Source organism: Arctopsyche grandis, chromosome 5, assembly GCF_051622035.1.
Source record: "Arctopsyche grandis isolate Sample6627 chromosome 5, ASM5162203v2, whole genome shotgun sequence".
NCBI classification, from domain to species: Eukaryota; Metazoa; Arthropoda; class Insecta; order Trichoptera; family Hydropsychidae; genus Arctopsyche; species Arctopsyche grandis.
The window spans coordinates 33,646,923-33,674,283 of record NC_135359.1 but is presented as its reverse complement, the minus strand read 5'-3'; the positions used below and the strand labels follow the sequence as shown (position 1 = coordinate 33,674,283).

The 27,361-nt window shown below is 33.4% G+C and overlaps 2 protein-coding genes and 2 long non-coding RNA genes across 4 annotated transcripts in view; 3 read left to right on the top strand and 1 right to left on the bottom strand.

Moving 5' to 3' along the window:
* Window positions 1-17,677, top strand: part of Lsm11 (U6 snRNA-associated Sm-like protein LSm11) — a 30,290-nt gene extending 12,613 nt beyond the window's left edge. Inside the window, exons 3-4 of the mRNA XM_077430548.1 lie at window positions 17,099-17,240; window positions 17,310-17,677. Coding sequence (XP_077286674.1) covers window positions 17,099-17,240; window positions 17,310-17,485 — 318 coding nt within the window. The 3' untranslated portion in view covers window positions 17,486-17,677. The remainder of the gene's footprint in view (window positions 1-17,098; window positions 17,241-17,309) is intronic.
* The window catches only part of LOC143912065 (uncharacterized), a 569,875-nt gene that overhangs the window by 229,620 nt on the left and 312,894 nt on the right, over window positions 1-27,361 (top strand). The window lies entirely within an intron of this gene.
* The window catches only part of LOC143911593 (uncharacterized), an 84,246-nt gene that overhangs the window by 24,105 nt on the left and 32,780 nt on the right, over window positions 1-27,361 (bottom strand). The window contains exon 2 of the long non-coding RNA XR_013260582.1: window positions 17,716-17,774. This is a non-coding gene — a long non-coding RNA (uncharacterized LOC143911593). The remainder of the gene's footprint in view (window positions 1-17,715; window positions 17,775-27,361) is intronic.
* Window positions 2,422-5,014, top strand: LOC143911532 (zinc finger MYM-type protein 1-like). Its single transcript, XM_077430426.1, has 2 exons — window positions 2,422-2,689; window positions 2,760-5,014. Exon 2 carries the CDS (start codon window positions 2,803-2,805, stop codon window positions 4,981-4,983), a length of 2,181 nt encoding a protein of 726 aa, XP_077286552.1. The 5' UTR covers window positions 2,422-2,689; window positions 2,760-2,802; the 3' UTR covers window positions 4,984-5,014.

Sequence of the window (27,361 nt, the reverse complement as noted above, 5' to 3'; positions counted from 1 at the left end):
AGCTTTCAGAGATTAAATGCGACACGAATCGCCTTCTTCAAAGTTTACTATTGTCCAAAGAAGATGCCCGATATTGATAGCCGAAGGTGATGATGCTCAAACTGCGTGCTATAGAGTTTCAGCTAACGAACGAAACACACGAAGCACATAATAAAGTGAGATCAAAAGATGAAGTGCGTTTGAGCACATTAAATGTTATTAATTCCGATTTTGCATTTACATAGTCATCTTAATTTCTTTACTTAATAATGTATCCAAATATTGAATTACTAACAAAAGTATAGGGTTCATATTTGCGATAATCGTGAATCACCAAATACCCAATTCAAATGTGCAGATCAGAGACGCAACGTTTTATCTTTATTTTTTTTCGTGTTTATGTCAAAATGAGGGGATGGCCGATATTTAGACAAAAATTCATTACCGTTACCGTTGCGTACATGTATTTTATGATTAATAATTCATTAATTTATTCATTTATAGTTTTGGACCATTGTGGCATTACAGGAAGAACCTAATGCGCCACAATGGCCTCCATAAGAAAATTAGAGAGAAAAATAAAAATCATAATAATAATAGTAATAATTCATAGATTAAAAAGAAATAAAAGGTAAAAGCAGAAAAAATAGTACATAAAAATGTACATAAGGAAAAAATCACAGCGACGCCCAAATGGAATAATGAATATGAATGTTCCAATTAATAGCTAAGAGTGATTCATCAATACCCAATGTATAAAGATCTGAAAACTTTCATGCAAAACGGAATTTTTCACAATTTATCGATAGATTGATAGATTTATCTTCTCGAAATCGAATATATCAATGTACATACATATGTAACAGAACTAATGAGCGCAAATTGTCGCGAAAAAAAGTAAAATTATTTCGTCGCCATTATGAAAAGTGTGTGTGACGTAAGCGGAAGTAGATGCAAAGACACGCCGCCACCGATGTAGAAGCTCTGACCAGCTGATGCAGTTGCATCATCGGAGCAAAACCCGACGGCTTTATTTTTTTCGCATTATTAGTAGTGGCCGTACAAGGTCGCAAATCGCTCGGACCTTGGGCGCTCGACGAGACGAAAGGTCACAACTCCAGATACCAAACGACGTATGTATCTCAAAAAGCAGCGACAATTGGAGTACATACTCAGTACGCGGTCTCGTTAACTGGGATGGAAATTGATGGAGTTAAATCTGGAGGTCTCCTCTTCAGCATGCAAAATGTTTCGTTAACGGCATTGTTGTACGCGTATGCGATGCTCAAGAAGCTTCAAGGTAAAAATAATAAACAATTCAAATGTTCGTATGCAAAAACTATATTAAAAAAAAACGAACGCGCTGTCTCCCACTAACCCAGAAGGCTAGCCGAAAAAAAATTGATTTAGAAGGCTGACCGAATTTGGCCATGAAGCAGAAACACTCCTACCTTTGACTCGACTGTTTCAAACTGTCGAATTTGAACGCTTCTATGTCCCTATTCAAGATTTGTATACATACATATATTATATGTAACTTCATTTTTGACGTGAGTAGAAAAGCCAAATGAAATGTGACTTAAAAACTATATTTATTAGATTATAAGAGTTTCGTAAATATCATATGAGAATTGTTTCAAGGTCGAAAAATATTTTTTCATTTGTGATAAGAGCTTAGCATAGCATAAATATGTATGTGCCTATATTAAAAATAGTTGGAAACTACTACCTTTTTCCCCAATAGAACGCATCTGTTAAGAGGGCTGGACAGCAGCGCCTTGTCCATACAAACGTACTATACTTCTCTCTTCCTCAATTATGGCACTAGAGAAATTATTTTTTAATATGCTATGGATATCCACCATTGGGGTGCATCTATCGTTTTATTTTTTTGATTAATTATTTTTTATATGAGCTAGGAGCCGCCAAACATCTATAAAATCGCCTCTTTTTTAGACCCACGAAACGAGTCCAGCGTGCTTATTTAACGGTCGATTTTAAAAAAAATACGCCGATTTAAAAAAAAATACACAGAAAGTATCTTTCTCATACCGATGATGAAATTTTTTTAAAAATTGGTCCAGTTTTGGAGGACAAAATAGTAGAATACGAAACCTCGATTTTGTCAATTTAAAATACGTTTTACCTGGTCGAAGCGCAACTGTCGCATTCACTCAATATATATATATATATCAGTGGCGTGCGGTCCATGGATGCGGTGGATGCGGCGCATCCCCTATAACTTTAAAAAGCCAAGAGTATTTTTAATAAATATTTGAATTTCGCTTCGATGTATTCTTAGTGATGTACGTGATTATGATGTAGTATATGATATATATTTCACATATCACGTGTTTTTTGTTACATGATGCATTATATAGGATCTTTTGATAATTTTTATTAAGGATTCGCATAGGCCGGCCACAGGCGAGTGACGCTGGCGAGTAGACGCTGAGTGAAGTGCGCGCGCGTCATGGATTCGGAGTTCGGACCGATCCCATTTGCGCATGCGCACTATGAGGCTGTCATATTCGCGCGGACGCGTTGACACTTGTTTAACCTCTACGGTGGATTCGGTTTCTCTGTTTGCTTATCTATTGAGTTTCACTTGGAAGCCGCTGTTGATCGATATTTCCGCACGCTACGCCCCAAGTTATTTATCAAAAAGCTAGCCGATTCATTTCTTTAGACGAAGTTAATCATTTATACTGTAAGTTGGTTATTTTTTACTTTTGAATTAAGTTTTCATTTAAATTAGTTTCGTCTAACTTTATTTTTAGTTTACTGTTCCACTACTTACGAGTTTTCATTATTGCCTTTAATATGGATATCGAAAATAACAATGAGAGTGGACTTGTCGTCGAGATCAATAATAATTGCAATTGTTTAATTGAAAATGTGCTGAAAAGAAGATTTGCTTCTCTCCCATTTAATGAAAAGGAGATTATTGTTAAGAGCCCCAAACCCACACCAATATTAAATATTCAGTCTAAAACAAAAACATTTAAAAGGTATTTTAACACAGAAACATACGAAAAAATTTCATGGATTTGTGGATGTGCTCACTTAACGAAATTATTCTGTTGGCCATGTATTTTATTTTCTCAAGAAGTGAATGTCTGGAGTAAATTTGGATTTTCTGACCTAAACAATTTAAGTAAATCGCGCAAGAGACATGAATGTTCTCAAGCTCACATATGTTCTGCTGCTCAATTTAAAAAATTTGGAAAGGGACCTCGTATAGAAAATTTTTTAAGTGCTCAATTTAAAGCAAATATTGAAATGCACAACAAAGAAGTTACTGCAAATAGATACATTTTGTCGAAATTAATAAGCGCGATCTGTTTTTTAGCAAAACAAGAACAACCTTTACGAGGACATTTTGAGCACCAGGAATCGGAAAATAGAGGGAATTATATTGAATTGCTGTATCTGTTGAGTGAATCAGACATAAAATTGAAAACTCATTTAGATAACTCTACGGTGTTTACTGGACTATCGAACCATATACAAAATGACTTGGTATCCGCAATATCAAAAGTCTTGCTAGATGAGATTAAAACTGAAATACGTGCATCAAAATTTGTTTCCATAATTGTGGACGAATCTACAGATATCAGTCGCAAAGCTCAGCTATCTACTATTTTTAGATATGTAGATGAAAATAATGAAATTCAGGAGAGATTTGTTGGATTTGTCGATGTTAGTCCCAATAGAACAGCTAATGCTCTTTTTCAGCACATACGTGAGACCTTGGAAGAATTTGGTTGTTTGGACAAATTAATTGCACAAACGTACGATGGAGCGGCTGTAATGTCCGGGGAGCATAATGGAGTGCAACGAAAAATTCGAGATATTTGTCCTAATTCTTTATTTGTCCATTGTTACGCTCACAGATTGAATTTAGTTTTGTCGCAATCTGTTAAACATATATCCGGATGCAAACGTTTTTTCAGCCGTATGTTGTCATTTTCAACTTTTTTTTGTAAGTCTTCAAGAAGAATTTCCCTTCTCGATTGTCAAATAAAAAAACGATTTCCCACTGCTGCCCCTACACGATGGAACTACAATAGCAAAATTTTAAATATGATATTAGAATATCAAACAGAATTAATGGAAATATTTAATCAAATAATTAATGACGAAGACGAATGGGATACTGATGCTGTCATAAATGCTGAAGTCCTTCATCGTTATTTAAAAGAGTTTGAATTCAATTTCAATTTGCATTTATTTTCTGCAATATTTAATTCGGCAGATTTTTTATTTGAAATTTTACAAAAAAAAACCTTTGACATATCGTATTGCGTAAGTGAAATTAAAAAATTTGTAAAATATTTAGATAACAAAAAAGACGATTTTGATTCATTGTGGAACAAAGTAATAACTAAAAATTTTAATAGAAAAAGAAAATATGCTGAATGTGAAGAAGATGTGAAAACAACGTATAAACTTCACTATTCTGAAATTTTAGAAACTCTTTCAGTAAATACAACCAATCGATTTCGAGATATCGAAAATTTAAAATTTCTCGAATTTTTTAACGTCAAAAAATTTAAAGAATATGAAAATAATTTTCCAGATTTCCTATTTAAATCACTCCACCTAACTTATGGAAAATACTTTGATTTTATGAAATTAAAAAGCGAATTAATTTACATGTACTCAACGCAAGATTTTCATTTGAAATCTATAAATGACGTAAAGGAATTAATTGTGAAAGATGATCTAATAGACGTTTTGGAACAAGTATTTAGTTTAATACAATTAATTTGTACGATACCTTCCACGAGCGCATCGGCTGAACGATCATTTTCGACTATGAAAAGAATTAAAACGTTCACCAGAAGTAGTCAAAGTGAAGAAAGACTCTCTGGTCTTGCTTTAATTGCAATCGAAAAGAAAATAATGTCAAATTTAAAAAACAATAAAAAATTCTATGATGCGGTTATCGATGAATTTTGTAAAAAGGAACGAAGAATAAAATTAAATTTTAAAAAATAAATTGGTCGGTTTTTTTTTTCAAACAAGGGACAGCATCCCTTGTTTGAAAAGTCACCGCCCGCCACTGATATATATATATATATTGATATATATTGTCGCATTCACTCAATATATACATACACTCAATATATATATCGAAGAAAGGAACGGTAACAAAATTAAGGTTTCAGGTGTACAGCCCTCTTAAGAGTGAGCGTAGTTAAAAAAAACTGCCACAACTTCATTATTATCAATAATGTATCTCAATCGTTATTATAAATATTATGAATAAATAAATAAATATTATGTTTGGCTTTTGATAGATATATCACAACATTATGATATTTCTAGCATAGGATATTATTATATTTTTTGATGAGAATTGAAAATTTGGAATAGTAAAAATACCTTTAAACTTGTTACCTGTTGGAGGATTGGTTGGACAATCAAATAATTTCAGTGAATTGTAAATCTTTTTTAAAAAAATTCTTCAAAATGAATCATCCCACTAAAGTTGTGTAATTTGTTTTGATATTTATACCGTAGCTTGCAATCCCACGGCAGACAAATTGACCGACAGATCGCAGCATATGTGTGCCCCTTTACCAACACAATTCTATTTATAAGAGACGCAATTAGTAGTAAGTAGATATGTATCAATAGATAAGCACTTGTATCAGATTGTACTTGGTTTGTATGTATGTATGTACTTGTCTTTAGTTTTTCGGCGATTTCAATGGATACGACCAACGATGTTATCCCATGTTAAATTTTTGAATAATGCGGAAATATGAGGTACATACATGTGTTTAGTTTTGCTAATCGCAACCGGATGGAGTATCGTGTACGTGGGCAATATACGAAGTGTGAATGGGCTTAATGTGTGTGTGTGTATGGCCGTGTTCGTCCATAGTGGATAACCCCGAAAAACTGGATCGGAAGGCCGAATAAGTAGAGGTCGACGTCGATGCTGATCAGTGATCACATTTGCAGCATACGCTCCAAACTATCAACCATCATCCACCGGCTCTCGAACAATCACCATTAGATAGACGTAGGAGAGTTCTCCCAATAGCGTCTTTTTACCTGTCCTACTGACAATGACTTACTTGTTCGAATCCAGTTCACTGTCAGCGCATACGTATGACAATGAACCAAATATTCTTATTCCAACGAATTCACTCGAACAACCAAAGTTCAGAACTCTTAAAAACACCTTGGCGATGCGTGTAAAAGAAAATTGCAAACATAACAGCCGACTGATTTGGAGCTTCCGGTCATTACGCCAATGCAAAAAACCGAAAGTCACTAATGAAAGTTATTGCACGTCTTACATTTCGCGTTGCATCTTCGCGGCGCGGTAAAAAAAAGCCTCATCTTTCAGCTTTTTAACTGACTAATAAATCTAACAGTGATCAATCAATAGCTCTCACTTTCTATTCGCTAGCTTCTCTTGTGAATTACGTCACAGTTTCAAATAAGTATTGAATATTATTAATGTATTCGTTTTGTTCAATTTGTAATTTTGACCATATAAGGTAAAATCAAAATGGCGAAAGATCAACCAATTGGATTTGAATTGGGCCAATCAGCGCATGATTTGACACTGATTGGTCTAATTTATGTAGGTTTATCGTCAACGCTTTTCGATTTCTATCAGCAGATTATTATACATACAGAGATTTTCAAACTTTTTTACGTGTTTAAAAATGATTCATTTAGAATTAATTCGTACGGGAAACATACTACATAAATTTCAATTGTTTTACTTACTGTAATCAAATGTGACATTGTCTAAATGTTGCATTACTAATCAAATAATATGCTATCATCGCACTATAGACGATTATACATATTTGGATTTGTGTGTCAATGCCGACCAAATTTGCTCCAATTTTGAAATTTGCAAACCGAGCTGTTGTTCCAAATAACAAAACGTATGTACATATTTATGCAATTTAAAATGCTACTATTGCGATTGTATACATATATTTGACGATTGTCGCGAATAAAACATAAGTAATCTGTGACCGTGAAGGTTGAAATTTTTATTTATGCGTCATACTATTTTATGAATAATCTTAAACACGGGCGTTTCAAAGAAACGATTCAATTGCCTTGCAATTAATGGGATTCTTCTCAATCTAAATGTATAGACTTTATGCTTTGTTTTTTTTTTTTTTGCTTTTTCACCAATGCAATAGTTCAATATTGGATCGAGTTGAATCATTGGCGGTTTGCGATTGCATATTCAACGCCTCTGTCGTGAAATAACAAGGTCGCAACGCACACAGCCTCCCCAGTCTTTGGCGAGGCCATTTTTTTTGGGTCACTCTTGACCTTTTCCGAAGTTCCGAAGAACCTCACGACAATAAAATTTAGATTTCACCAAGGTCTCTGTCGATCGTTCGGAATATCAAACTTCTGCGCGCTAGTGACTGGCGAATTGCAAAAATCTAATATTAATAAAGTCGTGCTTTTGCAAAAAAAATGGAAGGAAAGTGAACGTTAAAAATCAAAGTTATGATCGTATCAACTTGCCGGATATTTTTGAATCCTTTCGTGTAATTTAAATCTAATCGGACGAAATATATAATCATTTCTACGGCTATAAATATTCCGAGTGAATTTCGTTCGAAATTAATAACGACGGCCAAATATGTGCAAAATACCCAACTGTGTCAATTTTCGAAACCAAGCGCATTACTTAAACGTTCAAATGCGGAAGTTGGCACGCATTTTCGATTCGAATTTGTTTTTCGTGATGAATGTGCAGAAATTAGTTTTATCGTGAAGTCAAAGTAGTCTGACGAAACGTATAAATGCAAAATAACTAAAAATTGATGTTAGATAATTTGGTGATTTTATACCCGAAATGTTCATTAGAATCTCCTAAAGATACATATCTTTAATCTCAAGACTTCTCTTTCTGCTTCATTATCTGAAAATGTGCAAATTCATCTGGCGCTATTTATACATATCTATTGACATTTGGAAATGCATGAAAGTAGACGTTTATAGAAAGCACACATGACAAAAAATCAATTGGCACTTATAAAACCAATCTGCTGAGTGAATTTACATACATAGACGTCGCGTGATGATTTAAAATTGATCGTGCGAACGATCTCTGACTTATGACGTCACAACGCAATATGTACTGGCCGCTGCACGATGACGTTACGTTGAAACCTTGAAACGAATGCTGTTTTGGATCTTACACGGAACGCAAGTGCATAACAATACATACATACATACATACGTATACGTGTGTTTTTTGATTCGAATAAAAAAAAATAAGTGAACTTTGGTCGACGTAATGAAGTAAAAATCAACGGGACAAGATACACTAATGAAAAATTTGACAATTTATTTACTGAAACATTTTGTGAAAGTTTTGCTACGACGCGACGTTATTGAAGCGACCTGTGCTGTAGATACTCGTATGATCCAATATATGCATGAGCGAGCGTGTGTATGTAGGCCTTGTAGATTATTATGAATAACCAGTTAACCTCCAAATTAGTTTCTGTGTGTGATTTTTTTTGCAACTTGCACCGTAGTCATTTGTCTCACTGCCATTTCTGATTGAGCCAAAAAAATTACATCCTCTTATAAGTGTGTGCATTGAATTTCCGCAATTGCTGTATGTACATGTACATCGTACAAATTTGACAAGTGCAATGTCATTATTGCTTTCTTGAGAAGAACGCGAGGTAAAGATGCTCTTGGGCCAATGCTAAAAATTTCTCATACCGGAAATTTTACGAGTGCCACCTAAAATCAAGGATTAATAGATGACGTTATAAGGGGATACGTTAATTGTTAACTGTGAATAAACCCCTCTTTAAGAAAAACGTCCTGGTTGCGTAAGAAGTCATTTTATGATATTGTAGGAACACGATTCATTTGTATTAATTCGATTATCGACATACTGAAATTTTACCTAATCGAATGATAACACGCCATATAATTTGTTTCTAAAATCGTAATCATATGTAAAATTTCATCTATTTTATCTCATATTTATTATAATCTTACTTCGTCTACCCATTTCATACGTTCTCTTGAATGCACTTCTTTTATTCTTTCAGTCATTTCAAAATTTTCACTATATCACCACTACTCCACTTCTCCAGTCAAACCTTTCACACGCGTGTTTCAATTCCTGTTTTTCATCGTTATACATACTAAGCACACAGTGATCTATGCGCATTGATCCAAGGGATTAAAATTTTCGAGTTAATCATTTATACAACACTTATAACATGGTTTTACCCGGCTTCGCTCAATATTTGTAATATATAAACCGTTTAAATCTGATAGTAAACATTTTATTAAATGTATTTGAATAGTTTTATTTTATTAAAATTTATTTGAATATCCATTTGTTTTTTTATTAAATTTAACGAATGTCACGGATTCTACAAATCAACGATAGTTACATACATACGAAGTCTCTTGCTAAATTATATATTAGATTATGGCATTCAAAAAATAAGGTATGTGAAATGAAACGCAACGAGTGCAAAAAATTCAAAGATAGCTTTCAAAAATACATAGATAGGGCTTTCACACGTGTTAAAAGGAAATGACACACACTTCTCGTTACTACTTCCGTAACAGTCTTGAACCGAATCAAGCCCATAGATTATGCTTACACGTAAATCAGACCATATACCTATATAATAAAATACCTAGGCAACGTTAATTAGTTGTAAAAATGAGTTAAAAAAATTTGGGAAGCGCAATGTCGCACTCGTAGTAAATGCGTCCGTTTGTTTTTTTGCGATACACTTTTTATATTGTCGTAATAAAAAAGCTGCGATAGGATGACTAATTTGTGTTTCGGCTGTGCGAAAGAGACAGCGCCATACAAATGATGTTGCACTGCATAGCGCTGTCCCTCTCGAAGGCCAGGACCTTGCACGGAGAGTGAGCGTTACAAAATGTGCGCGCGCGCGCGTCTTTTTTTCTTTTTCTTTTTCCCCTCTCCATCTTCATAATCTCGCGGATGCGGAATTCTTATGCAATTCCGATAACACCGCGTGTGTCGTTTTGGCAGATTTCCAATCTAGACGAGAAACGGCATCTTTGCGGCCGGCTTTATTTATAACGAGAGACACGACACATTGCTCGAATTTAATTTGATTTAAAGATTAAGATTGCACTTCTCGCATCGTATGTAAATATGTACTTATGCACTGTTTATTGTTTCGGATCGATTTCTTTTAGATGACAACAGCTGCTTTGTTTGCGATGAAAAGGTCAAATTTTAACTATTCCATTTCGTGGGGAGGGCATAAAACTTGTACGGCCTTTGATGAAGGATTTCCGAGGATATCTACCACAGTTCATTGTTATATACTTTGGATATCAGATTGATTACAAATGTTACGGGTTCATTTAATTGATTTTCCATTTTATTTATTTATTTATTTAACGTTTTTGACCATTGTGGCATTACAGGAAGAACCTAATGCGCCACAATGGCCTACATAGTAAAATATTAAAATAAAAGAGGGAGAAAACAAAAAATAAAATAAAAAATTAATAGATAAAACAAAAAGCAAAAGCAAAAAATTACAAAAAAAAAGAAAAGTAAAAAATAATACAACATTCAACACAATCATAAAAATCTTTGTTTTTTTAAGTAATAATCAAACGTAAAATAAGTAAAAATACGAATAAATAAAAATCAAATTAAGAGAATAATGATGAGCGTAGGTTACCAGATAAATATGTTAAAATAATATCCGATAATCTACGCTCACTTAGGTGGAATATATCGCATCAATTCCCCTTCAATAATTCAATTTATTTTTTTCTGTTTTATAATGTACTGGTGGTTTTACCCGGCTTCGCTCGGTATTTATAATATAAACCGCTTAAAACATGGCTAATCTAATAGTAAAATTGTATTAAATTTATTTGAATAGTTTCATTTTATTTAAATTTATTTGAATATTCATTTGTTTTTTATTAAATTTAACGTCACGGATTCTACCACCCAAACCTTACGTACAAAGTTAAACAGTTAAATATTAAACAGATTAAACAGTTTTATATTTCCAACCAACTAATATTTCAAACTTTTTTTATACTGGCATTTTTAAAAGTTGATTTGGCTCGTTGAAAAGTTGATTGAGCTAAAATCTTTCCGATTTAACCATCGTAGAGATCGTAATAATTTACTTACAGGGGCCAAAAATCCAATTTCGACATTTGTACAATTTTTTATTCGACATCTGTACAAGCAGCAAATTTTAAAAATATTTTGTTTTATTGAAAATTATGTAGGTATTTCCTTATTATCTTATACATATGTATAGTACACCGAGATTAATTGGTTTTCGTAAAAATATTATACAAACATATGTAAATATGTATATGTATTACGTAGGTACATCATATCCAGTAAATATTTAAAACGAAACAAACAATACCTACATGCGTGAAGCGTGCATGGGTTTTATAATAATATATTGACGATTAACCTCGCGAGATAACAGGGCCTTGATTAGTGTGAGCTCCGGTTGATTATTACAGTTTCGGCCATGGACGTGGACATTCACGGTCAAATTGTGTCGCCCGGAGCGCACGTGCGATTCGAAAGGATATACAATTTGCACTCACATACACACCTGATTATTTAATATCGCACCTATGTATGTACAATATACCTACTATAAACCACGTTATCATCGTTATCGTAACATGAGGTTAAAGAAATAAAACCAAAAATGTGAGCTTCGCTATCTCTGGCCATGAAAGCGAGCGAGATATACTCGTATAGGCATAGAGACACACGTGACATTCGATCGCACGTGTCAGACACATCTAGATGAGATGTCTCGTATGTGTAGATGTGTGCGAATTATTAATTCGTGTTGTTAGCGTCGCACCAAGTGAAAACACCTTGGATCTATTGTGGCCTTTGTCACGAGGAAGGCCAGAAATGATTACTGAATAGCTAGCTAGCTAGAGCTCTACGTAGTACACGGTATCTATAATGATTTGAAAACGCGGTTCAATTGCCGCCATTTTGTTGTGAATGCGTGTGTGTATGTGAATTTGGTATGCTGATTTGTCCAAAAAAAAAAATATATATCTCCTTTAAAGACATGAGGATTTTAAATCCAAGGTCAACGTTAAGGAAATAATTAATTTTGTTTAAAAATGGGTGGTGCTGAAGTGCGTGAAAATATTTTAAAAAAACATGCTAAATGAACTTAAGAACTTAAGAACCTAGAATAAATTTCGTTTCGGTTTTAGATTTTTTTACTTATAAAGTAGGTACATATATCTACAGTACAGTACAACGAAATAAGAGATCGAAATATAAGCGTGAAACCTAATTTCTGAGTTCCAGTTCCAGATTAAGCGACTGTTTACTATCTGGGAGGCCATGAGTTTAAATACTAATCGAAATCGATTTTCTCGATTATGAGTTTATCTACATATCTTTGCTGGCTAAGATCTGGATGATGATAACCAGAGATCGGCGGACAAGTTTATTACTATTGTCTATTACTATTACTATTACTAAAAGGTATTATATTAGTAGTATATTACTATTATTACAAAGCAAGGGAGCAAAAAAAACGTAATTGACAATAGTGAACCATTATTTGTGCTGAAAAGAATCCTGGCCGCTGATCTCAGATAATAACTAGAGAACGGATACTCATTAGGCCAAGATGGTTTTTGGCTTTATGGCTATTGTTACTGTCTTGCTTTCAACACTATGTTTATTGTATTTTGGGATTGCCCTAATAAGTATCCGTATTTTAATTATAACTAAGGGTCGGAGCCACGTAGGAGCCGAATGAAAAAAAAACGCATAATTTAATAATAACAAGAAGGGAACGATATATTGATGCAAATTATTAATACCAAATCAATTGACATCTATTATCTAATACTAGGGTTGAATATTTTCTATGACTTGCTAGGACCAAAATTTTAGGGTTGACAGTGGAAGAAGAGAACGCTGTTTGTTATACATATTTCCACTAGCTTTTAGATATTATTTAATGTATGTATATAATGCGTTACCAATACGGCCAATCGGCAACTTGTCTCTCTTCAAAATGTTACTGCTGTGGTTAAAATCCGATACTTAATTATAATATAAGCAAACATGGGTTGGTCGTTAGGGCACACGTGAGGCTGTGTGACAAAAACAGATTTCCACGGGCACATTATTTTTGACCGGTACTGTATGTATGTATATCTGTGATTTTGGTATTGTTGAAAGTAGAGTAACTTCATTACGCAAAAAAAAAGAATTTACATTTACATTAGATGACTTAACTCAAATTGGAGCACATAGAAGAACAACTCAGAATTTCCATATTTCAAACTGTATTAAAAAATCTACGCTTTCTTTCTAAGAAAAGTTATCACGTTTAAAATAAGTGAACACTGATTTTCAGGCGTTCTTCAGTTTCTGGCAAAGTGCTTTCTTCTTCGAACATTGCAGTTTTAGATTTAAAAATTGTAGTGCTTTAAAATATATTTGTATATATCTTATATGAACTTATTAAGTGTATATACATATATATTAGACATTTATGTAGATATACATACATAGGTATGTAAAGTTGGCAGCTTAAGAACCAAAAATTTGAATGAAGGGAGGGTTTTGCTGTGGAAATTTAATACTAATAGGGTATTATTATTACATGTGCATAAATGTATACACATATGTACATATGAATATATATTTACATGCAATAGCAAGTATAGACCATATCATATTAGGTAGGTACATATGTATCTAAATTATAAAATGTAATCATAATATAATCAGATTATATTATATTATGATCAGATTAGCTGAAGTGGGCTTTTCTCCACGTCTTCTTAAACTCTTTGCTTCTTATCTTAGTGATAGGAAGCAATTTGTTAGATATGGTATTTATGAATCTCCTTCATTTTTTACGCGATCTGGTGTAACTCAGGGGTCCACCTTAGGCCCTTTACTATTTACAATAGTCATTAATAACCTCCCAAAAGTACTACGCAATGCTTCATGTCTCTTGTTTGCTGACGACGTTAAACTATTCTTTGCTGTTAAGGATGAGAGGCAAGCCTCTCTCCTTCAAGCTGATATTAACGCTGTTTTAGAGTTCAGTTCCAGTTTAGGGCTTGAACTGAATACTAGTAAATGTGCTATTATGAGTTATGGACGTGCGAATTCGCTCTATTGTCACGGATATTCCATTGGATCCGTATTGTTGAAGCGCGTGGAATCAATGGTCGACTTGGGTATCACTTTTGATCCTCAATTCACCTTTCACAACCACATCAAGACAATCGCTGACGTTTCCTTTCGTCGACTTGGATTTGTCTTGAGATATGCTAGATTATTCTCCAACCCCTTGTCTTCTCGCTTGCTTTTCAACTCGCTTGTTAGAAGTAAGCTAGAGTATAATGCAATTGTGTGGAATCCGCACGAAGCAAACTACTCTCTTATTATAGAAAAAGTGCAAAAAGCATTTCTTCGTTTTCTTTATAAGAAAGAGTATGGGTACTACCCATATCTCTATCCTACTCCTTTCCTTTTGGGCATGCTTGGGTATAATTCCCTTGAACTTCGGAGAAACTTCTCGTTAATTCGTTTCGTTCTCCAGCTATTGCGTGGTAATACGTCATGCCCGTTGTTGCTGGAACAGTTGGGACTTTATGTCCCTAATAATTATGTGCGTGGTAGACATCATCATTTAATGGTTGTACCTGCTGCTCGCACAGTTCTTTTTCGAATGGCTCCTATTCCAAGAGCTATTCGACTTCTCAATGAAATCGTTGCTGCTGTCCCTGAATGTGATATTTTCCACCTTGGGGAGCGTAGATTGTCGGATATTATCTTAACATATTTATCTGGTAACCTGCGCTCATCATTACTTTCTTAATTTGAATGTGATGAATGAGTGGAATCTTAATCTACTCTCTTCCATTTGGGCCTCGCTGTGATTTTATTTTTTATTCATATTTTGTTTTATTTTATTTTATTTTTTCTTTCTCTTTTGTACATTTTTATATACTATTTTAATTTTGATCAGTGTAAACAAAGAATGGGATTTATGGATTTTATTTTTAATTTTTACACTTTTGTTATTTTTTTTTTTCTCTCTGAATGATGTATTATTTTCCTTTTGTTACTTTTTTTGTAATTTTATTTTACCATGTTTTCTGCTTTTGCTTTTTTCCTTTATTTACAGTTTACTTGTTTTTATATCATGTTTTTATATATTTTTCAAATGTAGGCCATTGTGGCGCATTAGGTTCTTCCTGTAATGCCACAATGGTCCAAAACTATTAAATAAATAAATAAAAAAAAAAAAAAAATAAATAAATAATCCAAAATTAAAAATGTCGATAACAGAGATTTAATTGCGAATTGAATCGTGTGGAAAAATAACATTGTGGTCGTTTTTCGGTGGAAATATTCTCACCGAGAGGAAAACTCTTGTATTTTTATTAAATAAAATTAACGTACGGATCAGATAACGAGTATTCATTAGCGCACTTTATTATTACCATTATTTTTCGTTGAGGTCAACACGTGTTTGGAAAATCTCAAGGATGTGTCTGAGTTAAGGGAAAAGCGTTCCATTACATCAATATGATTGTGATGACGAATCGCAGGCACTGAATTTGAATACAATATACAATAATATTGAGAGAATATCACGAAAAGCCTCGACGTTTCACACGTTTCCAATTTTAGGATATACCTATACATAATACCAACTAACAATTAAACATATTTTCTATCGCTAATTATAATATAAAATTAAATTCATTAAGTAGCAAATAAAAAAGCAGAAAATTTAATATACATATATATGTATATAGCAGTGGTATTTAAATACTGTTGACTAAGTAAAATTACATTTATTCAATGTAAAAAAGCTAATTCTGAACATTATTTAGCAGCACGAGTTTCTTCGTCAATGATGAAGTTGGCGGTTAGTTGATGATAATTAGAGGTAATACCGGAAGCGTGCCGTTTATTGTTCGATTGTTGTAAATGCTTTGTAAAAAAGGTTTGGCAAACCTTTAACAATGAATTTACAACATTTGAACAATAAATGGCCCCCTTAGGGTCCGGGCTTTAAATTGATAATTATGTATGTAAGTTACAAACTGTAATCCTTTTGGTAATTCTGAGCAACGAATCTCATAAAATGACCTTGAAACGAAAGAAATGGTCGTTCTTGTATACCTATTCGTTCAAGGATTTTTGTCGATGTTTCATATTACACAATATTAGCAATGAAAGGTAAAGAAGACCTTGAGATCTTTAGTTTCGTTTTGTCGAATATTTTTTCGAAGAATTACTTGTTGTTATTATTATTATTACGACAACCCTTTGCTCTTTTGTGATGTGATCAATAGATACGTATGTATGTATGTCAGCGTTTCCAAAACGACTTATTTTTTTACTATGACATTTAAGAAGTGTGCATGCATATGTCAAACAATGTTGTTTGACCTTATAGATACCATCCCCGTTTCCAGTAGACTTTCACCCACAATAGGATATCCCGTAATGAACTCCTTCGAAAAAAATTCAGAAAAAAACTAGTTGGCCTCGGTGTGTCGAATCTTATGCATAACAAAAAGCACACATTGAATGGTGTATGCTAAAGCAAAAAAAAACTATAATGATCATTGATCAGGGTTGTCAGATTGTTGTGCATATTTTCATCAAGGTCTATCAGTTTTTTTTAAAGGCCTTGAACAAAACAATTTAGCCATCAATTTTTTTCGCGATCAAATGCGCTCAAGTTGCAACGACTTTTGCTTCGAAGCAAATCGAAGAAACCCTTTTTTTGTGTTCTTTACAAAGAAAGCGAAAATATTGTCTCGGTACAATTTTGTAAAGGATCAAGAGATGCGTTAAAACAAATTAAAAGGATACGCTTTTATCGGTGCACATTTCTTCGTCTCTGAATGGATACACCTCTTTGTTCCGATTTCTTTAAAAGCGCTCGTAAATTTTATGACTTGAGATAAGATTTCTAGTCTTTTTAGAAAGGGGTAGTTATCCCCGAATTCGTTACCTGAAAAAACTAGCATCCTTTAGGCAATGATCGAGTTTTAAAACGTGCTTATTTCTTTTAAGGTAATCACAAGAAACGACCATGGAATCAGAGGACATTGCATAGGATTCGTACACGCATTCGACAAACAATGGAATATGGCCTTATCTGACGTAATTGAAGTGTGGACTAGGAAGCAAAAAAATAAAATAATTTCAGGACTCGGTGAGTACAATACAACAAATACAATATGTATTATTGTTTTATAATTGAACTAATAGAATCGTTTTTCAGACGACTTATCCATTGATGATCGACAAGTGGTGAAGATTCTAGGCAAAAGTGTGAGAATTCCCAGGATCCGAGTCACAAAACTCAAGGATGGCATGGAGAAGTGTGAAAGACACATTCCTCAAATGCTGATGAGAGGAGAGCACGTCGTTTTAGTTGTGCTGCTCGAAAATTCATGATATATTGTACATTCAAAGCCGCTAAGAAACGAATATTGATATTAAATTAAGGAACGTGAAGTTCTTTTGGGATGTAAATTATTGTTATTGGGGAGCTTTGTCGTCAAGCTTTGTCCTACATGATTGGTGTATGCCAAAGTATGCCAAAATATACATACATGATTCTATATATATTTTCAATAAACATTGTATAAAGAATATTCGCAGTTTTTCATTTAAATTTGACTCACCTTTTTCCGCTTTTATTTTCCGATGCTTTTCTCCGGTTGATTGTACTCAATGGAAAAACCTGAAACGTAAAAATAAATAATAATTAATGATCAATAATATAAAATACAAAAATTTCCATCGTATAATTCGTACATGCACATATGTAGAAAAGTTTTTGATGGTGATTTTCTGCTAAAGTGGAATCAAAACCACTCAAGATCTTTACCTCTCAATGGATCGAGATCAGTCATATCGAACGATACAAGAATTCTGAGGAAGAATCTCGGAACAAACTTCACTAATAATTTTACAAAGTTTGAGAAGTTTCCAGTAGCGACACAAAATACAGCAACCGCTTCCAACGACGTAAGCGAGTGAAATGAGTTCGCGAAAATTAGTCATTTGGAAGTTTTATTGTCAAATTATTTGCGCAATACGTTTACAAAATAAACACATCTAGGGCAATCGAACACATTATATTTTATTAGTAATTCATTGTTTATGTTTTGTGGAACGAGACCTCATTTGAGAAGTCGCTGCTTTGCATTGCAGTTCAATTTTTGTTGGGTCACAGAGAAAGCAAGTTCAACTCAAATTCAGTGAAATTTCGCCATTTCGTTTTTCTCACAGTTTTTAAGAAATAATTGCACACAATAAAATAAACCTAAATAGACACAAAGAATTCTCTATTAGTATGTATGTACTTACGTACATTATAACTTATACAAAAATTTTGAGTATTCTCATTGTTTCATTATGTTCTCGAAAATATAATTACTATCTACGAATCCTGATTTATTAATTGTAATTTGAAACATCTTTGTTTAACTCATATAAAACGGGTTTCCGCGATTTCATCATCATTAAAATTTTAAATCCATTATCCAAGCCACTCTACATCCACAGTAATTTAGAAAATAATCCGAACCCTTCCCTATAATTAAAAATCTACAAATTCTAGCAATCAACAGGAATAAAATTTTAATAGAAAGTATCTCGATTTTCTGGATTAGCGATGGTAAATATGATGGTAGACGTACATTTGTCTATTGATCATATGTAGAGCTCCATACTTGCAGTTAGGGGGAGGAGGGAGGGCATATATAGCCTTAAAAAATTCAAATATGTTGACATTAAATTTTATTCCTCCATCCCCGGTAATTAATTTCAATTTGATGTACATAAATCTACTGATACACAACCAAAGTCGTGTGTTATTTTGGCATTGAGCAGATGACGAAACCCGAGGATTTCTCAAACTCAACGTTTTAGGTATCTATGCAGACAAAAACTGCAGTTTTTGCAGTCTTACCAAGGTGCAAATATTGTTGTGCATGCAGATTTTTTTCCACCTTGTCCGATGCAACACCGTGAATGAAATAAGTATGTAATAGCTGAAAGTTCACCGATCTGCAGAACTGGTTTCGTCGGTTACTTCAATTATCTAATGCAAATACATTTATGCGATATTAAAAGCGTACACGGTCACTCTCCCCACACTCTCTATGATATTTCAGGGGAGAATTATCCGCGGTATTTTATTTGTTCTAAATAAATGAAATAAAAAAAAAAACAAGTAAAAATGGGAAAATTAATCGAAACGACCGAACGACGAATAAATTGTGCCCTGACAACATTATTACTTCGGCGCAATATAAAGATTCCCAACCGGTGGTTCGCAGCGGGGGCTCCCAGCACGTGGTCCGAACAGGGAGGGGTAAAAATGTAATGGTGGGTTATTTTTTATTTTTATTATTGCGTTATATTTTAAATTGCGTCGATAAAATAGCGTGAATTTGCCGTTATCCGCAATGTGCCCAAGTTTCGGTTCTTTCTGCGGAGGGATTTTGTGGAGATTTGGGACGTTGGGTGGGTGGGTGGGTGGTTTGCATCCTGTGGGTTGCATAATAACGGAGCACGGTTGCACAACTGCTTGTCCACGTGGCATGCTGACGTCTATTTCAGGATTGCTGGCGCGTCACGCGCTGCGTCATCAGGTCGCCGGCCCCTCACTGAGCTTCCCAAACGTCTTCATAACATCAAAAACCAAAGGCAAAATCCGGTGGTCTATCCATTTTATCCAGCGACTGCCGACTCTGATTTAGCATTTAAATCACATTTATTTATTGAATTGGTAACGAACCTACATATGTACATATGTATGTATAAAATTCACGTTTGCGATATTTGACAGATGCATACCTTTTAAGGTATGTTCATACCTATCCAGCACGAACCTGCAAGTACGGACAGCATTCTTTGCTAAATTCTATATGGAAGCATTCATACTCCATTCACGCATTAAGAGGGCTGGACAGCAGCGCCTTGTCCATACAAACGTACTATACTTCTCCCTTCCTCAATTATGGCACTAGAGAAATTATTTTTTAATATACTATGGATATCCACCATTGGGGTGCATCTATCGTTTTATTTTTTTGATTAATTACGCCGATAGATGCACAGAAAGTATCTTTCTCATACCGATGATGAAAATTTTTTTAAAATTTGGTCCAGTTTTGGAGGAGAAAATAGGAGAATACGAAACCTCGATTTTGTCAATTTAAAATACGTTTTATCTGGTCGAAGCGCAACTGTTGCATTCACTCAATATATATATATTAATATATATTGTCGCATTCAATCAATATATGCATACACTCAATATATATATCGTAGAAAGGAACGGTAACAAAATTAAGGTTTCGGGTGTACAGCCCTCTTAATACGCATCCATATCGCCTTTATTCTTTACTTTTTAATTTGTTTTCCTTATATTTATCTTTTTCGTTTTTGTAAAAATCTATTATTGGACTCGGATGTTACATATATTATTTATTTACTATTTGTTTTTTTATACATATCTATGTACATCCTGTCTGTTGATTTTTCAATAAATAAAATAAATAAATAAATATCGCTCCGCTACAAATCGCTGCAAAACACGCGGCTGCATGCTCATTTCGATTTCGACTACTGCTTGCACTTATGCGAACTCTTCCAAATATATCTCTCCACTCGTCTTGTGATCCTGATACTTTTGTCTCGAATTTTGCCTTTTTAAACTTGCCAGAAAGATCCAACTCAATTTTAATAGTTGCTAATCATCAATGCACATCAAAATGTCATCTGCGCGACCCAATGAATATTTCGTCTTTCGTACATGCTTAAATTCAAACAGTCAAGTTTTAAGCAAACGAATTTCGTCGAGACGTCAAATACCGAAATCGAAATGAGCATGCAGCCGCGTCGTTTGCAACGATTTATAGAAAACCCGTTCATATAGAATTTACCAAATAATAGTGTCCGTCCGTGCTGCAGGTATGAACAGACCCTTATTAGTTTCACTTACATACATACATATTTATTCATAAATAAAAAAATAGTACAAATAGATATTCAAAATTAAATTTCACATTTTTAAATTTAAAGTCGTTTTTTTAATGACTGCACACCCCAATGTGGCTTGTTTAATTGTGAAGATATTCGAATGAGAAGAAAAACTATGCTATTTTGTTTCGCATTTTATCTACATAAAAAATCGGAAAACGTGTTTTTAAAAAAAGTATTATTTTTTTAAGTTTTTCTCGGATAATCTGACTGATCGTATTGTGTCGTGAACAAAAGCCTCATCACCTGAGGAGCAGTTTGTTCGCCGTTAAAAATAGTCCACGATAAACCAATTTCTCAATAAATCGAACAATTTGCTGAGCAATAAATCGAACAATTTGCTGAGCAATAAATTGACACATTGGTCCGTGAGTGTCCTATTTTATTACAAACCTCATTATAGATGTGCCCATAATTACGAAAGTGGTCTAAGTCAAGAAAAAAAATGTTTTTTTTTTATATAACTGATATATTTAACAATAAAATCGAAAAAATATTTTCCTGACTTAGACCACTCTCACAATCATGGGCACATGTGTAACTTGTGCAATTTTAAGATATTGGACGAACACCAGGGCTTCGAACAGTGCATAAAGTCCGGTGTGGCAACCCTCAAGACCGTTGTATATATGTTTGTTTGTTCGTGACTCAAATAAATATATATATAAAATAAAACTATTCAAATAAATTTAATAAAATGTTTACTATTAGATTAGTCATGTTTAAGCGGTTTATATTACAAATACCGAGCGAAGCCGGGTAATACAGCTAGTATATTTTAACTATGAGATATATGTCAAGATGCGTCAAATAACCGTGAAAGATTTATTTACGTTTTGAATTTGACACATTTAAACAAAAAACAAACCGAAAAAACCAATTTATTTTTTTCGGTTCGGTTCCGGTTTTCGTTCCAGCAAAAAAATGCCGGTTTTTCTGATTTTTCGGTTTGAAGCCCTTGCGAACACACAGACGAAAATGCAATTTTGTTGTCATTTAGTCAATACTTAATTTCCATCAGCTTTGCCGCCTTTCCCAAGTATTCTTAAATAAATATAACGAAATATTATATAGATAGAGAAGAAGCACAAAATATGAAAGAAAACAAACTTCTTAAATTTTCATTTAAAATTTACTCATAAGCCGATAGAAGAATAAGCCGATTTTGTATTAAACCGTTCCAACAATTAAAGCCAAATAAAATCTCAAAGCTTTGATAAGTAGATTTAACAATCACCCAAATCCAAAACTTCCTTCAACGCTTTGATACTTGTTGCCTCGATGTACATAATAAATGATTTAAAAACGGTGAAAAGAAAATATTTTAATACACCTTTAGCTTTAGTTGCCAAGTGATTAGTAATTACATTACCAATAGATATGTGCTTAAGTAAAAGTTTCAGCACGAACTTCGTATTCGAATCGAATCTTCGTCAAATGTCACATGACGTGCATACACGCGTTTGAAAGACAATAGGAAAAGCAACCTTGATATAATTATTATTGTTTATTACCGAATCTACGAACAGACCATACGTGTGCGATGCGATGCGTTCATTGTGCACGCGGCTACACTTTCACATTCGTAACAATGAATACAGAGAGCGAAAAACGTTTATAAATAAATATGTTTATAAGTAATAGTGATAGCGACAACAACGAAAAAGTAATAATAATATAATAATAATGACGTGACGTGACGTGACGTGAAAGCAGCGTCACGGCGCGTTCGACGCGTGACGAAACGTTCACGGCATTCGCATCACACCACTGTCATAATATGCAACATCGAATATTATATTATATATATATATGATATTACACGTGTGTGTAATATATACCTGACACGTGCGAATTCGACAAAATGTATGAATACATGGCGGTCGGGTTGGTTGTACGCATACATATGTACGTGCGAAATTAGGTCCAGAGTTCCTTGGCATTGTGCACGGGTGAAGGACCTGCCTTGACTCAAAGGGAAAAGCGAGCGAAGTATACGAGCAAGTACACATGTACGTACATACATATGTGCATATATGTATGTATGTATACATATATCCACTACGTAGTATGTATGTGTGTATATGGTATGTCTGTCTCCAGCAAAACATGCTTTCGCGAGGCGAAGTGCGGGAACCGCAAAGTATCGATATCTCGAGTGACGTATCGATTGCTTCGTTTGTACCGTAACCATGGATTTAGATTCTACGTATATGTACATATGTATGTACCTACTTACACTTTATTTCAAGTGTTTTTGGTTTGCTTTTTGATTGTTGATTGTGGAAAATCTTTGGGCTATTGATGGTAAAAGTGGACCCAGATTTGATGATCTTAGAAATATCTACCTGCGATATTTGTTTGCGTAGTCAACAATGCTATTAATAGATCAATCGTACAATCTGTTCTTACTCGGATAAAAACTTATTGTGTCAAATGTGATTTTGAGACCGAAATTGAAAAAAACATTAAACTACATACACATAGTCAGGGCCACCGAGAGGGGGGGAAGTTTGGGTTAAAGTCCCAGGGCCCGGACTACTTGAGGGGCCCCGTGTTGATCGATATTGATATTTCATATAATTCTACATAAAATATATATTTTTTCAATGCTAAATGTTTATTATTTTTCGATCCACGCATTCTTTGTGTCCATGAGAAATGTATTTTTCTAATAGTTCTGATAGATTTTTCACGTATCTATATATTAAAAAAATATATCTATAAGATTTTTTTGGTTTGTGATAGGGTATGGAATTATTTTTCCAGGGCCCGGGATTCCTCTAGGCGGCCCTGCTTATATGTAGTTCAATTGATCAAATAATTTTATAAAATAAATAACGGTTTTGTTAATTTTTAAAAATTATTTTTAGCCTTTATTTAGCTAACTAACTAATTGTATCAAGTGTGGGCAAAGCTATTGGGAAGACAAATAGCTCAATGTACCTCAAAATGAAAAATATACAAATGTGTAGAAGGATTTCCTGATTTCGATTTGTATGTATTTTTAACATCATCGAGTACTTTTAGCTGAAAAATATTCGGAGGTGTGTCAGTCGGTTTCATTCAATTCCATTATGGTAAATAATTATGTTGTAATAGCAATAATATGAAATAAAAAGGAGTTTCAGCAAGACAAGAAAACACAATTGACAAAAAAAGTTAATATCGAATAAAAAAGTCCTTTTCGACGTATACTTATTATTATACTATACTATTTTTATTTATTAAATTTAAACTATTTTACATGTTGTACGTTTAAAGACCCAGCAGTTTCAGTGCCTCCATTGTATATTATGTATGTGTATACTTCACAGTAGTGCGCAAAGTAAAAGTTTTACATGAATTTGTACAACCTGCAATTGGGACTGAAAAGACAACCCTCAACGTTACGTTACTTAAAGTACCTAATAAAAATCAGTGCAATGAAACACACAAAAACGAGATAAACTTTCACATGACGTTAGCACATTTCGAATCATCGCATATGTTATGCAACGTCGACGAAAATAGCATAATAAAGAAAAAATAGTAAATATGCACAAATCACTTCCAGTGGCAGATGATGATTGTGGACAAATTGAACGGGCAATTGCGTGATTCTTTTTGGGCAATGGGCTCTTCCGGTTTCAGCCGTACATGTTTGGAAGCTTTGGAGACATATGGTCGGTTAGTTGTGCACAATACTCCAATGTTTTTGTGTTTGAACGCTCACTTTCGCGCGGGCCCGAGCGTGACGGAGAAATTTCCCCGCCGCTAATGGCCGCCGTTCGTGAGCCACGCAGATTAGATGTGTAGCTAGACGAACGCTGGCCAAACTGTGGGACGTGCACCAGAACCAACCGTAGAGAGCCAAGAGAGATCACGATCCTGGAGACTCAAATTTCGTATGCCTCGAAGAATTCAAATCTCAAACAAACGAAGGACTAGTGAGGACTGAATTCAGAGATATCAAGATCTCGATGAATCGAAATCCTGATCCGATATTATACCTTAAAGGGTCAAAATCTCGACACATTTCAGATGTGATATATTAATCCTGCTGAAAACCGACTGACGCAAAGATCAAAATTTTAAAAAGTTAAAATTGTGTAAAATCCTAAAATTTGTTGAAAATATTCCTAACAATGTTCTTGTTTTATTTATTTATTTTTTTTAGAGTAAAATATGAAAAAAATGCGCTGAGGCAAAAAAACAAATAGATCCATGTTTTGAGAGAGAAAGTAACGTCTATACAGACACGCAACTTTTTCAATTTTTCTCCAAGAAAACTTCTCGATTGCTAGATCAATTTGTTGGGCAATTGAGGCTTTTATTCACAACACAATTCAATCGAACAGATGATCCGAGCAAAAACGTAGTTAGACAAAATTATATTTTTTTAATAATAAAAGTTTTTTTAGACACATGATGTGAAACGACTAAGCGTGGTGCTTTTTTTTAGTACATTCGATTCTAAAACTTTATTTGAAAAATCAATCTTTATTCTGAAAATTTATCTTTAAATTAAAATTTAAACGCAAATCATCTAGCAACTTAATTCTCGATAAATAGTTAGACTTCTTTTACTCAAAATATCGTTATAGACGTATATACATACATATTTTAATACAAAAATTGCTCAAAAAATTTACAATATCCAGTAAAATAAATCGTGACTTTACTTACGCAACGCTGCACTTGGTTTTTCACTGCAACATGGAAAAAGAAAGTAAAAGCGATTTAGGTGCATACGTAATTACTTATGCTCAATTTTATTCAATACTATGTAAATATTTCTAAAATTCCACGGTTACATTCGATTGCGGTTTTGTATGTAATTTTTCACGTTCATTCGCCCTTTTACCGTTTAATATTACGACCGATTGGTTTCATTGCAGTGGTAACGGTTAATTTTACATAATACCAATTTAGAATTATATTTAAATGAATTAAAGTAAAATCTATGTCATATTTTTATTAGAATTGTAAACGCGGTTAATAGTTGGGGACAAAGAGAAAGTTTTCAATGATTTCAACGAGCGCTATACAAATGTGAATTCTGCTTCAAAACGCTTACATTTTGATTTGACAGAACAAAGATTCAGCACAAATGACACTGACCTGCACAATGTGCAACTTGTTGCATATACGCGACGTGTTTGAGTCGGGGCACGTATAGAGATTCTCAAACCGTGTTCATGGCAGATATTTTAACCAAACGTACAAATAAATACATCTGTGTACATACATACATACATAGATTCGGTTGGCAGTATTTTTTTATCAATTACATATATGTATGTATGTCTCAATATGTACTATGTGTTTACACAGAATTATATATGTATGTATGTCTTTTTATGCATACATATATAATTCTGTCTTATACAGGTCTATCTTTTTACGTTTGCAATAAAATAATCACAAGTTTCCAGCAGTCGAAGCCGAAGACTAGAACAAAAGACGTATATATGTATATTATACCTACAACATAATGTGTATTAATATATAAAAGTGATATTAAAACAAAGAAAAAGTGTTCTTATGTATGTATTAGTAAACGCGAAACGGATCAAAAGCTTTCAGCTCTCAAAAGGAATTTAATAATGAAAAATTTTCACTAAGCAAATTTACAAATGAAAAAATATCATATGAAATTAAAATTGTATGTATCTTTTCCCATTCGCATACGTCTCGTCAAATGTACACACATATTGTATTGCAAACGTTTTTAAAATGTTCTTTTTAGGTATATTATTATACATACATACATGCGTACATATAATCACTAAAAGCAAATTCGTCGGAAATATGCAAAATTTATTATTTAATATATCATTGTAGAAATAAACAAAAAAAAAAATAATCCCATTTTATAAAAGAAGCAAAATCACGTGTTTTATTTTTGTTATTCAAATAATATTTTTTGGAATTTGAGACGACATTTAAGATACTCCATAATTCCTTGAATAAAATTTTAAATGAATAGGAAATTTATTTTTAGAAGATTTCTACTGATGGCGTCAATAGCTGATTTTTAAATTAATATCAATTTAATATTCGTTTGTTTGTTATGCAAATCTACAGTTTTTAATACACATAAAAATATAATCGAATAAAGCTGGTCATGAAAAAACCAAACACGAAAAATCCACACATGGAAAAAACGGACTGTACGGAATATACATACATACATACACTAGAATAACATTTTATCGATTATTTTTCAGCCTTAAACAAATGTTATAATGAACTAGCAGATTGCTTAAAGTAATTAATCAGTGAAGATATTAT

Bases quoted from the DNA above. Each gene is read 5' to 3' on its own strand.
- LOC143911532 (XM_077430426.1), top strand. From the start codon at position 2,803: ATGGATATCGAAAATAACAATGAGAGTGGACTTGTCGTCGAGATCAAT.